The sequence below is a fragment of the Hyalella azteca genome, unplaced genomic scaffold (genome assembly GCF_000764305.2).
Source record: "Hyalella azteca isolate HAZT.00-mixed unplaced genomic scaffold, Hazt_2.0.2 contig12009, whole genome shotgun sequence".
Taxonomy (NCBI): Eukaryota; Metazoa; Arthropoda; class Malacostraca; order Amphipoda; family Hyalellidae; genus Hyalella; species Hyalella azteca.
The window spans coordinates 111,926-126,353 of NW_025941981.1; the positions used below are offsets into that span (position 1 = coordinate 111,926).

A 14,428-nucleotide genomic window follows, 5' to 3' on the forward strand; every position below is an offset into this window, starting at 1 on the left:
GTTGCTGACGCGTAGTGAAGTGTTTTGAGAGTCATGTGAAGGCAACAGAACTTACGTAACGCATACGGTTTTTTTTTTTATAGTTTTTCATTTCTCGATGCGTCCTTAAAGTGTCGGAATATACCTCGTTTACCCTATATTATCATGTTAACAAAAGAAAATGTATCGAAAAATTTACCACCTTACACCTTCCACTGAAGTGACAATTGATACTCTTACACTGAGCTCGTCAGAAACTGCGGACACCCGGACAGCTGCACTTCCTTTAACTCGCTTGCGTGTGGTTCAAAAACCGATAAAAAGTCGGCGACTCTTCTCTCCAATACATACATTAGTCGTGTATCCATATTCCGTATCGACAATTTTTGTAATGAATATGTTCCAAAATAAAAATTACATAAACTTTCGCAGAAAATTCTCACGATTTCACCAATGCCAACAAAGTTCTCGAATCCACACGGAATGATGGGATAAACTGCTAATCTTTCATGGCGTATGGCAACATTGTGACTGTGTTGACTGTTGACATTAGACAAGACGGTGTTGGACACCTTGTTTTAGTCATGTAAAGTTCAATTTAATAATAAATAGATTTGATCCACATTTCACAGTGACATTTAAATGATGGAAAATTTTTTCAAAATTTAAACACCAATTGATAAGTTTCAAAATACGAATTTATTCATGTTTTTGCCCTATAATGTCGAATTTGTCTTAATAACTTCACTTCAAATCCTGAATGATTTTGTCTCCCATGGCGAGTTTTTGAACGTCTTGTGTCTTTTAGAAAACGTTGGTTGTTTATAAGCAGTAATTATTTTATTTTAATGAACAAAAGAAAGTTTAGTCATCGAAATGACAAAATCATTAAATTTAAAATATTAAGTTATATGAGTGAGATCATCAATTATCAAAGAAGCTGTAAGAAAAAAATTGTTGTTTTTGATGTAAAAGAATGTTTTTAATTTAAAATAAATGCAATACTTGATTTTCAGAAATACGATGTAAAAATTAATGATCCCTATTAGAATTCAACAGACGCGACTCATTCAGAATTAAATTGAAAAAGTTGGTACCTATTTGAAATTTATGATTTTACAAATTGCTTAATTGAACGCAGTGCAGAAATTCATGATCACCTATGAGTATGAATTTAAGTCTCATGACGAGATGTCAAAATTTATTGTACTACCAAGTATGTCTATGTTTGATACATACGCTTTTTGTCCTTTTGATGAACAGAGTTTATTTAGGTTCTATTGACTGTAAGAGGTAGAACAATGTGACATATTTGCGGCCATCCAACGATCTGTTGACGGCTTTGACTCTTGGTACCACTACCGAATCGACACTTTAGCGAACTCAAGCGCGAACTTAAGCGCGAGCTTAAGAGGCAGACCTAACTTCACCTTCAACTTACCCAGTCATAAATCCATAAATACTGAACGGATTTCTTTCAAATTTGAAATATAAGTAGATAATATTAGTAATTTGTGGACAGATTTATTTCAGAATTTTACATCAACTACTTTTTTATTAATACGGAAAACCTAACTTCATTTTAACTCACCCAGCCTTAAATTCATCAATAATGAACTGATTTTATTCAAAAGTCAAAATATAAGCAGATAACATCTGTAATTTGTGGGCGGAATTTTTACAAATTTTTACATCAATTACTTTTTTCTAATGCCACAAAATACCGGAACTTGACCTGACTAGGACCTAACCTGCAAGGTGAACATGAAGTTAGGTTTTCCGTATTAATAAAAAAGTCATTGATGTAAAAATCTGAAATAATTCCGTCCACAAATTACTAATATTATCTACTTGTATTTCAAATTTGAATAAAATCCATTCATTATTGATGGATTTATGACTGGGTGAGTTAAAAATTAAGTTAGGTTTTCCATATTAATAAAAAAGTTATTGATGTAAAAATTTGAAAAAATTCTATCCACAAATTAGATGTTATCTACTGATATTTCAAATTTGAATAAAATCCATTCATTATTTATGGATTTATGGCTGGGTGAGATGAAAATGAAGTTAGGTTTTTCCGTAGTAATAAAAAAGTACCTACCGTATTTGATGTAAAATTCTGAAATGAATCTGTCCACAAATTACTAATATTATCTACTTATCTTTCAAATTTGAAAGAAATCCGTTCGGTATTTATGAATTTATGACTGTGTTAGTTGAAAATGAAGTCATGGTTTCCGTGTTAATATAAAAGTATTCGATGTAAAAATCTGAAATAAATCTGTCCGCAAATTACTAATATTATCTACTTATATTTCAAATTGGAAAGAAATCCGTTCGGTATTTATGGGTTTATGACTGGGTAAGTTGAATGTGAAGTTAGGTTTGCCTCTTGAGCTCGCGGTTGAGTTCGCGCTTGGGTTCGCTAAAGTGTCGATTCGGTGATACCACTGTACAAATATTGTGGTGGACACATCTTCCAGAAGTTTCAATGCAAAGATTCTTATTTAAATGATAATAAATCGATTCGTAGTTGTTTACTCGAATTACTCCTACCTATAGATATAAATGAACATTATTCAATTTATTTTAAACGTTTTTTATGAATTTGCATTAAAATATTTATTTTGAAATCAACCATGTCAAAGTAACAAAATAATTTGTTATAGTTTCAGGCTTCCGAAAATATTTCAAACCTCTATCAGAAATATCATAATTAATCATTCTCTTGCATTGAGTATATTAACGTTATGAACCGTGCCGCCGCTGCCGCGATCATCATTTGTTTTTGTAGTTGCATGCCGGGCACCTGCTTTTGTTGTTCTATTTAGTCTCACTCCCACAGTCCCATCATCCCATGAATTGTGTGTTTAGTGTGTGCATCATCAAAAAGTCTGCTTGACAGAGTAGTCATGGTAGCTGTAATTACTTTATTAAGTTTACTTCTTTGCAGTCATATTAAGAGACAAATCTTTAACGAACTAATACTTTGTATAATTTTAATTGTTGAGTGAAAGCTGCGCCTGCAGCCTTGCTGGCACGCAACATTTCCAAGTGAATTATCTTATAGAAACTTAGCATACCCATACGTGTTTTAAGCTTATAAGAAGTTCATTTTTTGCCTCAAATAATGTTGTATAAAAAAACTGGTGTAGGTGTATCGGGAATAAAATATGAACCGTCAATATTAGAATTTCATCCTGATCTGTGTCAATGGCAAACCAAAGATTTTTCAGAATCAGTTCAGTTTTAATTTTCTAATCTAGGGTAAACACACCATATTCCAACACCTTAAGGACGTAGGGTAAACGCGGTATATTCCGTCACATTAAGGACGCATCGAGAAATGAAAAACTATAAAAAAATAACCGTATGCGTTACTCAAGTTCTGTTTGCTTTAGGTGACTCTCAAAACACCGTAGTACGCATCGGCATCGATGAAACGTCACAAAATGTTGCCATATTTATGTGAAAGCCTTTAGAATGCAAACCTACCAAATCCCTATATTCCGTCACTGTGTGTGGCAATATTCGGCACAGGCTGGAATTCTAAGAATAGAAGTTCACTTATAAAAAAGCTTTCCACCTGAGGTGAAAAGCTTTCCTTTGATATAGTGCTCTGCCAGCCTGCCAGGTGACTGACTATAAATTAAAAGAAGGATCAAAAGTGGACAAACTGTTTCAATTGTATAGTACATCAGATTTATTATAAAATTATTTGGATGTCTCTTGTTTGATAGATATTTTTTATTTTATTTAATTGATTTTTTGAAAATTTTCCAAGTCCTTTGCTTGTAATGATCAAGTTCAAGTTAAGTATTTAGTTAACCAGTACTGTAGTACATTTCTATTGTGTTATGTAGCCTCAGTATTAGGCCTTTAATGCCCATTGACAAAATTTTTCTATGTCAAATAGTTTTTGAGTTGTGGGGTTTTTTGTTAAAAAAACGAAAAGTTGTCTAAGTTACCCCGCCGGTCTAAGTTACCCCATTTTACGGTACCTGAAACAGAATGGAATATTCTAGTGACATCATGTTTTTTTAGAAATAAAGCATAGTTTATGTTGATTAATTTTTATCCAATGTTGCCCAGTGCACAATTCTATTTATGACATTCTATGCATGATTTTGTGATGACCAATGATGCATTAATTTTTTGTTGAATGAAATTTTTTGCTGATGCAATCAAGGTAAATGCAATCAAAATTTTTTTTTAATTAAGTTTTTTGTTAACTGAAGCCTTGCTAATCAAGGTTCTCCTATAAATGCATTTTTTGGGGTGTCCCTTATTAACCAGGAGTGGTGTCCCTTATTACCTCATCTTGCAGAAATGGCCACCATTTTTTTGGAATGAGACATGCAAATTCTGTCAATCACTTTTCAAGCCAATACCTGTGTGCAACTTTTACGCGAGTAAAAATTTTTAATATGGCGGATATTTTTTTTCTACAGACCTTAGCAGAGGTACTTATCCAAAATCTCACTTTTTACACTTTTTTCAGGGATTTTTTAGTGGTAGTAAGTGTACAATTTATTAACTTTCTTTATGCTGCATTGATAGTAAAAATGTTGAACTTTATGATGCTATTTTTATTTTTGCAATATTTTTATTAGTTTAGCTGCTACGACACTTCTACAAAATGTGGGATGACTGTCCCGATTCACCCCGCCTGTCCCTTATTACCCCGTTCACGGTATTGTGGTGCAGTCAAATATGTGTTAACAAGATTGAAGAATTCCTACTTTCTGTAAACTCATGGCTTGAAAGTGACTTACATCTAATAATTTTAGAGTCATGTGGCTCAATTATACATTTTTATTGTCAATTTGGAAGGATATAATTTTTCTTGTAATTTCATTGCTCCAAAAAAAAAGGAAAGCTTAAGAAATTGGATATATTCCATGCTCACTTATAAACAAATAAGGAAATCATCCATCTAGCCATAATTTTGCAGCTCTAAATATAGTGAGAGAGCTCTAGTTGTAAATCAGAAAGTATTGTTGAATAAATATTTTCTCTGAAATATTGAAGCTCTGTCACATCATGCTGGTCACTTGTTACATTAATATTAAAATTTCATGGCCACAAAGTAATGTATTTTGATTCAATGGAAAATATTATAGATGCATATATGTTAGTTCATAAAATTTTAACTTATGGTTCAGGACAATGCTCTTGCCAAAATATCCAGCACAGCAACTTCACACAAAATGCCTCAATGATGGTCTTGCAGTTGTGGTCTGTCAGACTACATCAATAAGCCCCTCAGGGGGGACTTCTGATGTGTGTCTGTGCTCGTCAAGAAGTCCTATGGGATTTCGTGCTCCTAGGGGGATTATTCCTGAGCGCCCCACCGCTGAGCTTGCGGTGTCTGACTGCAGGTCTCAGTTGTGGGGTTAAGTTATTATGTAGGTAGGATTCCTTACATTTCCCTTCTCTGTCTCTCTCGTGCGGGTGGCCGACATCCCGTGTAAGCGACCTCTTGTTCGAGTGTCTTCGTTTCTGTTGCTTTTCACCTGTCCCTCCTTGTCACTTCGTCTCATTGAGATGCTAATGCTGCTTCTTTTGAGCCAGCTTCAGTGGGCTGGACAATTGAGACTTCCCACCCCTTGTGGGTGATGAACAATTTGAGACTTTGAATAACTGAGACCTGCTGCCTTGCTGGCGATGTTATATTTTTACCTCCGTTACGAAATAGCTTGATAGCTGAAGCGCTAGCAAACTATTCTACTATTACAACATTTACCGTATATAAGTGTACAAGTGCATTGCATTGTAAGTAGGGGACAGCCTAGACACCGAATGACATTGTGTCTGGGTCTAGTTTACATTCTCGAAAACATTAACATTTTGTGGGGGCTAAAAACTTGTTTCTCTATGAAAGAGCCAAGTGCTTTTATGGAAAGAATACAACAGACAATTAACTAACTCTGCTTGTACCTGCTGACTACTGATTCATTTCTCTAAAATCACTCAGCTCTGTTATATACAGAAAAAGTTTTTGGTCCCACAAAAAGCTCTTGTTTTTATGAATGTAAACTGGACTCAAGACACAATGTAATTCAGTGTCTGGGGTGTCACTTTAGAAACACTAGGTCAACCTCAGCATCTGTAATGTGCCACAAATTTGACTGGATCATTTAATGCTCATTTTATTATCTATGTTACATTTGTATCAATAATGCATTAACATTTTGTTTTCCTCATTCCTTACAGTTGGATTTGAATTTTGGAAGAAAGTTTGTGCTGAGCATGGCATTTCTCCCGAGGGTAAACTTGAAGACTATGCCACTGAGGGAAATGACAGAAAGGATGTATTCTTCTATCAGGTAAGCCATTTGATTGTGGCATAGTTTTGTGTTAGAAACATTTTTGTATTTTTCAATCGAAATTACTTATAGTTTCAAATTTGATGAAAGAAATGAAATTTAATTCCCATCTATTCAGTGTATGCAGATGCATTGTTAAAAATGTTTATTTACATTTTGGAGTTGTTATGCCAGATAACATTCTTATAAAATTAACAAGCAAATTTTTGATAAATTTTAGAGTTTATCTCTGCTAGGTAGTTATTTTATTGCATTTTCAGGCTGATGACGACCATTACATCCCACGTTCGGTATTACTGGATCTTGAGCCCCGAGTCATCTCCACCATAATGAACTCCCCTTATGCTAAGGTATTTTTTATGCATAAAATGAATTAATCTAAGTACGTATCTTGTCCAGTATAGTGTTGCAAGTTATCTCCCAAAATAAATTTCTTGAAAAGCTCAACCAGCTCAAATTTTTTATTTGAAGTCAGTAAATTGACACTTGAATTCTATTTTCACTATAGTAGTCTTTAGCGCATTTGCTCATTTATGGAAAAAATGCACTATTGTGCTCACCATGTCCGTCTGTCCATCTGTCTGTCTGTCCGTCTGTCTGTTCGTCTGTCTGTCTGTCCATCTGTCTGTCTTTCCGTCTGTCCGTCCGTCTGTGACCTCAAGTTTTTGTTGACAAGAAAATGCGCTCTCTGTCACTCACTGCAGTGAGTACTGAGTTATATTTTTTGCATTAACCCTCTACCACCATACCTATGTCACTTTCTGGGAACATAACTTTCAACTTGAATTATATGTAAACTACCGTATCGAGTATAGCAACCTTAGGACAGTTGTACATTTAAACATTTTAAAGTTGTTGTATGTGGCAGCAACCATCAGTGTTAGTCATTATGCGCTCACTAGAACGTATCCTTTTTGGGAAGTAGGCTTGTGATGATATTGCTCCGGTTACTCATGTCGAATAGTAGAGGGTTAACTTAACTCTCCTAGGCACTGTTAGTATACTTCTTGGTCCCAAGCCACTATGTACGATAGTGCATTGACAATTGTAAAGGTGGTATCCAAGATCAAAGGGTGGATAAATTTATTGCACTACCTGTTGCTTCTATTATTCTGTGCAATTTCTTAGAAATGAAACTGTTGCAGTTGTACAACCCAGAGAACATATACCTGAGCAAGCAAGGTGGTGGTGCTGGCAATAACTGGGCTGCAGGGTTCAGCAACGGCGAGCGTATCTACGAGGAAGTCTTTGATATAATTGACAGGTTGCTTCAGTATTTTTATTGCTCTTTTGCACAACTTAGCTATGTTGAAATTGCAATTTTCTCACTAGAGATATTCATGAAAATTTGTATCTGGTTAGCATTCTTACATTAGAATTTAGTTGAAGACTTGTTTATGTTTATACTGTCCTAAATTCTTTCACTTCCTGAATGATGATTATTCATTGACCAAGAACATTATTTAGCTTTATTATTATTATTAGTGTCAGACTGATACAAGTTAGACTGGATCGCTCTGCACTGTCTAACTTTATCTCCTGCATTAAATGAGTATAATTTGTAGACAAATTATTTGAATTGAACCATTGGACCCAAAATAAATGTAAATCACAACTTGTTGTTTGGGCTCACATTATGTGATTCATGAAGTGGTTTTGATTGTCCTACAGTAAACATTTTTTTATCAATTCAAAATGCCAGCATGGTAATGTATTACGTATTCTAATCTTCCAGAAATGGTTATCATTATTCTAACCAAAATTTATGTTATTCCTATATTTTTCTTGGAGAAATGTATACAGCTTGGAGGGAAATTAGATTTAAATGACATGTCTTATGAAGAAACATTTTTTTATTTGATTTCTATGGGCAGGTATACAATTATAGCTATTTCATCAGCACTTAGATTTAGCACAGCATGCTAAAAGTTTTTTCCCCTCAGGGAAGTTGATGGTTCTGACAGTCTGGAAGGATTCATCTTGTGTCACAGCATTGCAGGAGGCACTGGTTCTGGTCTTGGCTCTTTTATTCTTGAGAAACTCAATGATCGATTTCCCAAGAAGCTCATCCAAACCTATTCAGTGTTCCCGAACCAGGTGTGTTGGTGTCCTAAACTAGACATTACACCTCATAATTGTTCCCAATTATTTCCAAAACGATTCAATTTCTTCACGAATTTACGTCATGATTGATTATGCCTTATATTAGATAAAGAAATTTGATTCCATTTCCGCATGAAGCTTGAGGAGTTCAAATTTTTTCTCAAAAGTATAAAAATAGTTCCTCAGGTTTACTTTCTTTACAACATTAACTCTTCACAAGATGAATTCATGATACTTATATTACAATACGATAGTTGGCAAACATTAATTTGCAACTAGTGGAGTTATCCCATAATGTTCAATATAATTTCATGGGCGTCTCAAATTTTTTAGCTATAGATTTTTTTGCATATTACGGTACTCTCAATTTAAAATTTTTTTGTAAGCTTTGGCAAAGTCAAATTGTAATTATTATACGAGTTCTCAATTATTACGTATGTATCACTTCTATATTGACACCAGGAAAGTAACTTCCAATCCGGTTATTACATTAATATTTCCAATAATTTAAACCTATTAAAGCTAGTCATAAGCATTTTATTTCACCACTGAACAGTTTACGTAGCCTTTCTAATTAATGAACATCTCACTGTTTTGTTATTCTTGATGAAGAACTTATAATGGTAAATGAATAACATGTAATTTTTATCACAGGATGAAATAAGTGACGTTGTTGTACAGCCATACAATTCACTGCTGACACTCAAGCGCCTGACACAGTGCGCTGACTGCACCGTCGTATTAGACAATACGGCACTCAACCGCATCGCCACTGACAGATTGCATATCATGAAACCAACCTTCAGCCAAATTAATGCTTTGGTCTCCACCATTATGTCTGTCTCCACTGCAACTCTCAGGTACTTAGTACAGCTTAATCCTTCATCAGAGCTCTGCCAAATTAATGCTTTGGTCTCAACCATTATGTCTGTCTCCACTGCAACTCTCAGGTACTTAGTACAGCTTAATCCTTCATCAGAGCTCTGCCAAATTAATGCTTTGGTCTCAACCATTATGTCTGTCTCCACTGCAACTCTCAGGTACTTAGTACCGGTACAGCTTAACTCTCATCATAGCGATGAGTTAGTTTCTACTGAAAATTGACACTGCTACACAAATGTACAACTTACAGCCAAATTAATGCTTTGGTTTCAACCATTATGTCTGTGTTTACTGCAACTCTCAGGTACTTTGTACCGCTTAATCCTCAGTCAGAGTGATGAGTTATTTTCTGCTGAGACTTGACACTGTTCTACAAATGTACAGTTGCCATAATTTTCATTTGTTCTCGATCAGTGGAATAAACTTACTTAGGTTTTGTATTTAATTTGATTATTATTTATAACTTTTAATATTGCCATTTAACTTGATTCTAACTCCAGCTAGAAAAAGGACCAAATTTTTAGACAGTTGCAATTTTTTTAAGGATTTTGCTAAATGTTTTTCTTTTAATTGTCAATTTCTCCATAAGGTACCCGTCTTACATGAATAATGACCTGATTGGTCTCATCGCCCCACTCATCCCCACACCCAATCTACACTTCCTTATGACTGGATATACTCCACTCACCACAGATCCTGAGGTGAGAAATGATCTGTTCACCACAGATTTTGAGGTGAGAACTGATCTGTTCACCACAGCTCCTGAGGTGAGAACTGATCTGTTCACCACAGATTTTGAGGTGAGAACTGATCTGTTCACCACAGCTCCTGAGGTGAGAACTGATCTGTTCACCACAGATCCTGAGGTGAGAACTGATCTGTTCACCACAGATCCTGAGGTGAGAAATGATCTGTTCACCACAGATCCTGAGGTGAGAAATGATCTGTTCACCACAGATCCTGAGGTGAGAAATGATCTGTTCACCACAGCTCCTGAGGTGAGAACAGGCCACAATAAAATTTGATCAAAAAAGCATCTAAGTGATCTTGTTCTTGCTTGACAGAAATCGTCTAAACGGTTAGTTAAGTTGGGCGCACCTGATTCAGCGTCAGGAACTTAGAGTAAAAACGCGTAATTTTTCCATTGACATTTTACATATCAGTTATCTTGTACATTTACTTGACTAACTCAGTAACTCTGAAACTTCTCCTCAGGTTGCCAGTGTACGCAAGACGACAGTACTTGACGTGATGCGTCGACTGCTTCAGCCCAAGAACATGATGGTGTCCACTCCCCTAGACCGCACCTCTGCTCACTGCTACATCGCTATCGTCAATATTATTCAGGTGATATAGTTGTTTGGGTAGTTTTCATATTATTGATTATTCAATTAAATGTAATTAATTCCTATTATTTTATTCTGAGAGCCATAATCTTAATATTTGTGTTCTAATTTCTTATGATTAAAATAGATAAAAAATAAAAATATTCGTCTAGTCATGATTATTGATTTTTTTTGAGGTACTCATCTCTGAATTGACATTGTATTGTGATGTAGTAGGTTTGTCGATAACCGAATTGTGCACAGTTTGCCTAAATATTCATTGTCAATTTAGTCTTATCATCCCTTTTATAAATTTTCAAAATGAACAGAACAGACATTCTATAACAAGCATTTTCCGTTCCTACTAGCAATGCTATAAAGTTTGTGTGTTTGTATCTTTTGAACAATTTTCTAGATTTAAGTACTGACATTCTATAGAAGTATTGTCCGTTCTTAATAACAGTGCAATAAATTTTATGTGTTCTTACCTTTCGAATAATGTCATGAGATTTAAATGCAGACATTCTAAAATAAGTGTTGTCCGTTCCTACTAGCAGTGCAATAAAGTTTGTGTGATATTGTGTGCAATAAAGTTTGTGATCTGTTGAACACTGTCTGAGATTCAAATGTATCCTTTAAGATAACTAAGTAATATTATTGGTGCATTTTTCTTTGTATTCAGGGAGAAGTGGACCCTACTCAGGTGCACAAGTCTCTGCAACGCATCAGGGAGCGCAAGCTGGCCAATTTTATACCTTGGGGACCTGCGAGTATACAAGTAATAAACTTGTCATTTTACTGTTTTTGACTGCCTTCATTCTGAAATCGCCATCAAATTCTCCAAACAAGCGCTGGAATTTCTTGAATTGAGCTAGATACTTTTTCATTTCCCAATAATCACCAAGATTGGGTTTGAAATACGAGTAAATGGCTTATTTTTACGGTCTTTCTAATGATTATGTTAGCAAAGAAAGAGAGAGACATGAAATGTAGATTTTTGCCTTGGTGCGATGCACCTCTGCATAAAATCTAGTGTGACAATTAAGCCCACCAGTCAACTAGGGTTTGTATATTTGGATCGAGAAATAATTTTTCATGACAAGCTTACACCAATAATGTAATATCGTGCAGATATTACAAGCAAGTACTAGCCTGTCACAGTATCAGTGGAGCAATAGTTTTATAATGAGAACCCTTGAATGTTGCTTAATAATTTCGCTTCGTTTCAGGTTGCACTGAGTAAGAAAAGTCCATATATTCAGTCAGCGTACCGCGTGTCTGGCCTGATGCTGGCTAACCACACTAACATCAGCAGTCTCTTTGAGCGCACACTCAAGCAGTACGATAAATTGCGCAAACGTGAAGCCTTCCTCGAACAGTTCCGTAAAGAAGACATGTTCAGTGACAGTCTTGCTGAACTTGACGACTCCCGCGAGGCATGTATTTGGTTCTTTTGGTTTTGGCTAAGTTGATTCATTTTTGGCGTGAGAAGATCACTGTTCCTAATGAATAAACCTGTGTTTATTTCTATCAAGGATCATGTTAATTTGTTTTAAATTTTGAGTTAGTTTTGAAAAGAGGTGCGAATTTTTTTATTCAATCTATTAGATCAATTGTTTGAATAGACTTTCTGTGTTTTTTGATATTGTTTTAAAATGAGTTGCTGATTCAATGTATGATTTTTTCTTGTAAAATACCGACTGAGGTAGAATGCTGAACAAATATAGACGAAACCAAATAAATTGCTTAATTTTCAGGTTGTGCAATCGCTTGTTGACGAATACGTGTGTGCCACAACTCCCGACTACATCAACTGGGGACTAGATAAGCAGCAGCAACAAGAATAATATGTTACTTCGTCGACAACCACCAGCTAAAGCGGAAATACCAGCTACACGGTTGAAGGCAATGACTAATCTACTCTGGCTTAGTAGTGTAATTAATGTCTCCTAGACTGGTTGCTTAGTTCCAGGCTTTAATTGAAGTGCATTGTATGCTGCTGACAACCGCGTTTTTTGGTAGTAACTAATTTCATCTCTTGGATTGCAGTGGTGACTCTGGCGTGAGTTCTCAATGACCATACGCTTAGAATATTTTCATAGCCGCAGTACTTTGATATCATACGTTAGAACAGCAATGATCGCTTGATTTTGAAGAAGCCCTGTTCTCCATATAGTCTTTACCACTCTATTGAATTATGTTTTTTTTACATAGCGTCACCGGAAAAATTGGATAAAATTCAATCTAGGTTCTATTGTAGGGAAGGTGAAATACTGGACTTCATTTCAAATGAATTGATCTGATTCAATCTCTTGCCCTACCAAGTAAATAGTTTTATTTGCAAATTTTGGCTGCTGTTAAATTGCAAAAGAAAAAATGCTTGCGTAAATTTCACTAAGCTTTATTAATATTCTCTATTAAGATCCTATGAATCATGTTACGAAGCAAACGTGTCTTTTTTGGCCTCATCAATATGCGCGTTTAGTAATAAACTCTGTTCTCCTTATCGTAATAAAGTTTATCGACCAAAACTTGGGTTTTCTTAATTGAATGTATACTGAACTCACAGACCCAATCTTTAAGAATGTTATTCTTAATTTACTTGACTCGTTCATGCCAATTGGCCACAAGTATGGAACGATCGTGAACTCCTAACCTTGCATGAAGCGTCAACGACCTCGACGTTGAAATGTCAGACACGATGCCCTGGGAGAAACATATCGAGGCAACTGCAGCCAACACCAATCGATCCTGCACGTTCGATTGCCGAAATCGTAAGGAATGCGCAACATAAGTCCAAGCTCACGGAGATAGCGCTGTGCAACATAAGCTCAAATGGAGATAGCGCTGTGTAGACTGAGGATTGGCCATACGCGCCTCACTCACGGCTACCTGATTGAACGGCGCCCTATACCATATTGTGACTACTGCCTGGTGCCACTGACAGTTCTGCATGTCTTGGCGGAGTGCCCTAGCCACAACGACATCCGACAAAACTGCTACCCCAACACATCCGCCCTCGATCATGACGAGATGCTCACCAGAATGCTGCGGGAGGACCGGCGAAGTAACTTCGAAACCGATAACCTTAGACGATACTTGATGATGGAATGCAACCTGCTGCCAGAGATTTAGCATGACCCCGTAACGCCACCGCCGGTCGGTCATATGCACTTGCATCACCGCCTTTAGCGAGACTATAATCGCACTTTGCCATCACCTAGACCAAGCCTCACTAAACTTACGCTGGAGTTGATACATGAAGTCGGAGCGGACCCTCGCTCCATGAGCAGGGAATCTACCGCCCAGCCCCTGCGCCTAAAATGGATCAGGCTATAAGCCTTGAAGACGGAAGAGACCAAACATCTTTGACGTAGCTGAAGACCTCACCTCCGGCGCGAAATAGATTGCTATCTGAAGCGCTAGTAAATCTTTTACTACTACTACTACTACCAAGCTCACGGCTACAAAAGCCATAAGCCCCGTCCGATCATTGCTGGGCTATGCATCACCGGTCTGGTATCCGCATCAGCAGCTCCCGAAGACCATCCTTGAGATGGTACAATTCAGAGCTGCCCACAGGTTACTAGGTGACTTCAACCACACAGTAAAAGCCACAGAGATAGTGGCTAGACTCGACTTGGACCAGCTCCAACAGAGGAAAACGTCAGACAAAGCGTGCAAGCTGTACCGAATGTTGCATCGTCGCTTTGATGTCCAGCCGCATTCATGAGCCACACGCGCAGCAAGAGGGCACCAACAGAAGCTCCAGATCCTACGTTTTCTTTCCTTCGTCCACCAGAAAAT

General features: G+C 36.5%; 1 protein-coding gene across 2 annotated transcripts in view; it reads left to right on the forward strand.

Annotated features, from left to right (window-relative positions):
* The window catches only part of LOC108675689 (tubulin gamma-1 chain), a 14,520-nt gene extending 1,657 nt beyond the window's left edge, over window positions 1–12,863 (forward strand). Inside the window, exons 2-12 of one of the 2 annotated variants that reach the window (XM_018163717.2) lie at window positions 6,199–6,311; window positions 6,572–6,661; window positions 7,457–7,575; window positions 8,255–8,408; window positions 9,069–9,250; window positions 9,341–9,454; window positions 9,886–9,997; window positions 10,512–10,643; window positions 11,304–11,399; window positions 11,851–12,057; window positions 12,379–12,863. In XM_018163717.2, coding sequence (XP_018019206.1) covers window positions 6,199–6,311; window positions 6,572–6,661; window positions 7,457–7,575; window positions 8,255–8,408; window positions 9,069–9,250; window positions 9,341–9,454; window positions 9,886–9,997; window positions 10,512–10,643; window positions 11,304–11,399; window positions 11,851–12,057; window positions 12,379–12,468 — 1,409 coding nt within the window. In that variant the 3' untranslated portion in view covers window positions 12,469–12,863. Of the gene's footprint in view, window positions 1–6,198; window positions 6,312–6,571; window positions 6,662–7,456; window positions 7,576–8,254; window positions 8,409–9,068; window positions 9,275–9,340; window positions 9,455–9,885; window positions 9,998–10,511; window positions 10,644–11,303; window positions 11,400–11,850; window positions 12,058–12,378 lie in introns of both variants that reach the window. The other variant, XM_018163718.2, reaches the window with a different exon arrangement.
* The last annotated feature ends 1,565 nt before the right edge of the window (window positions 12,864–14,428 follow it).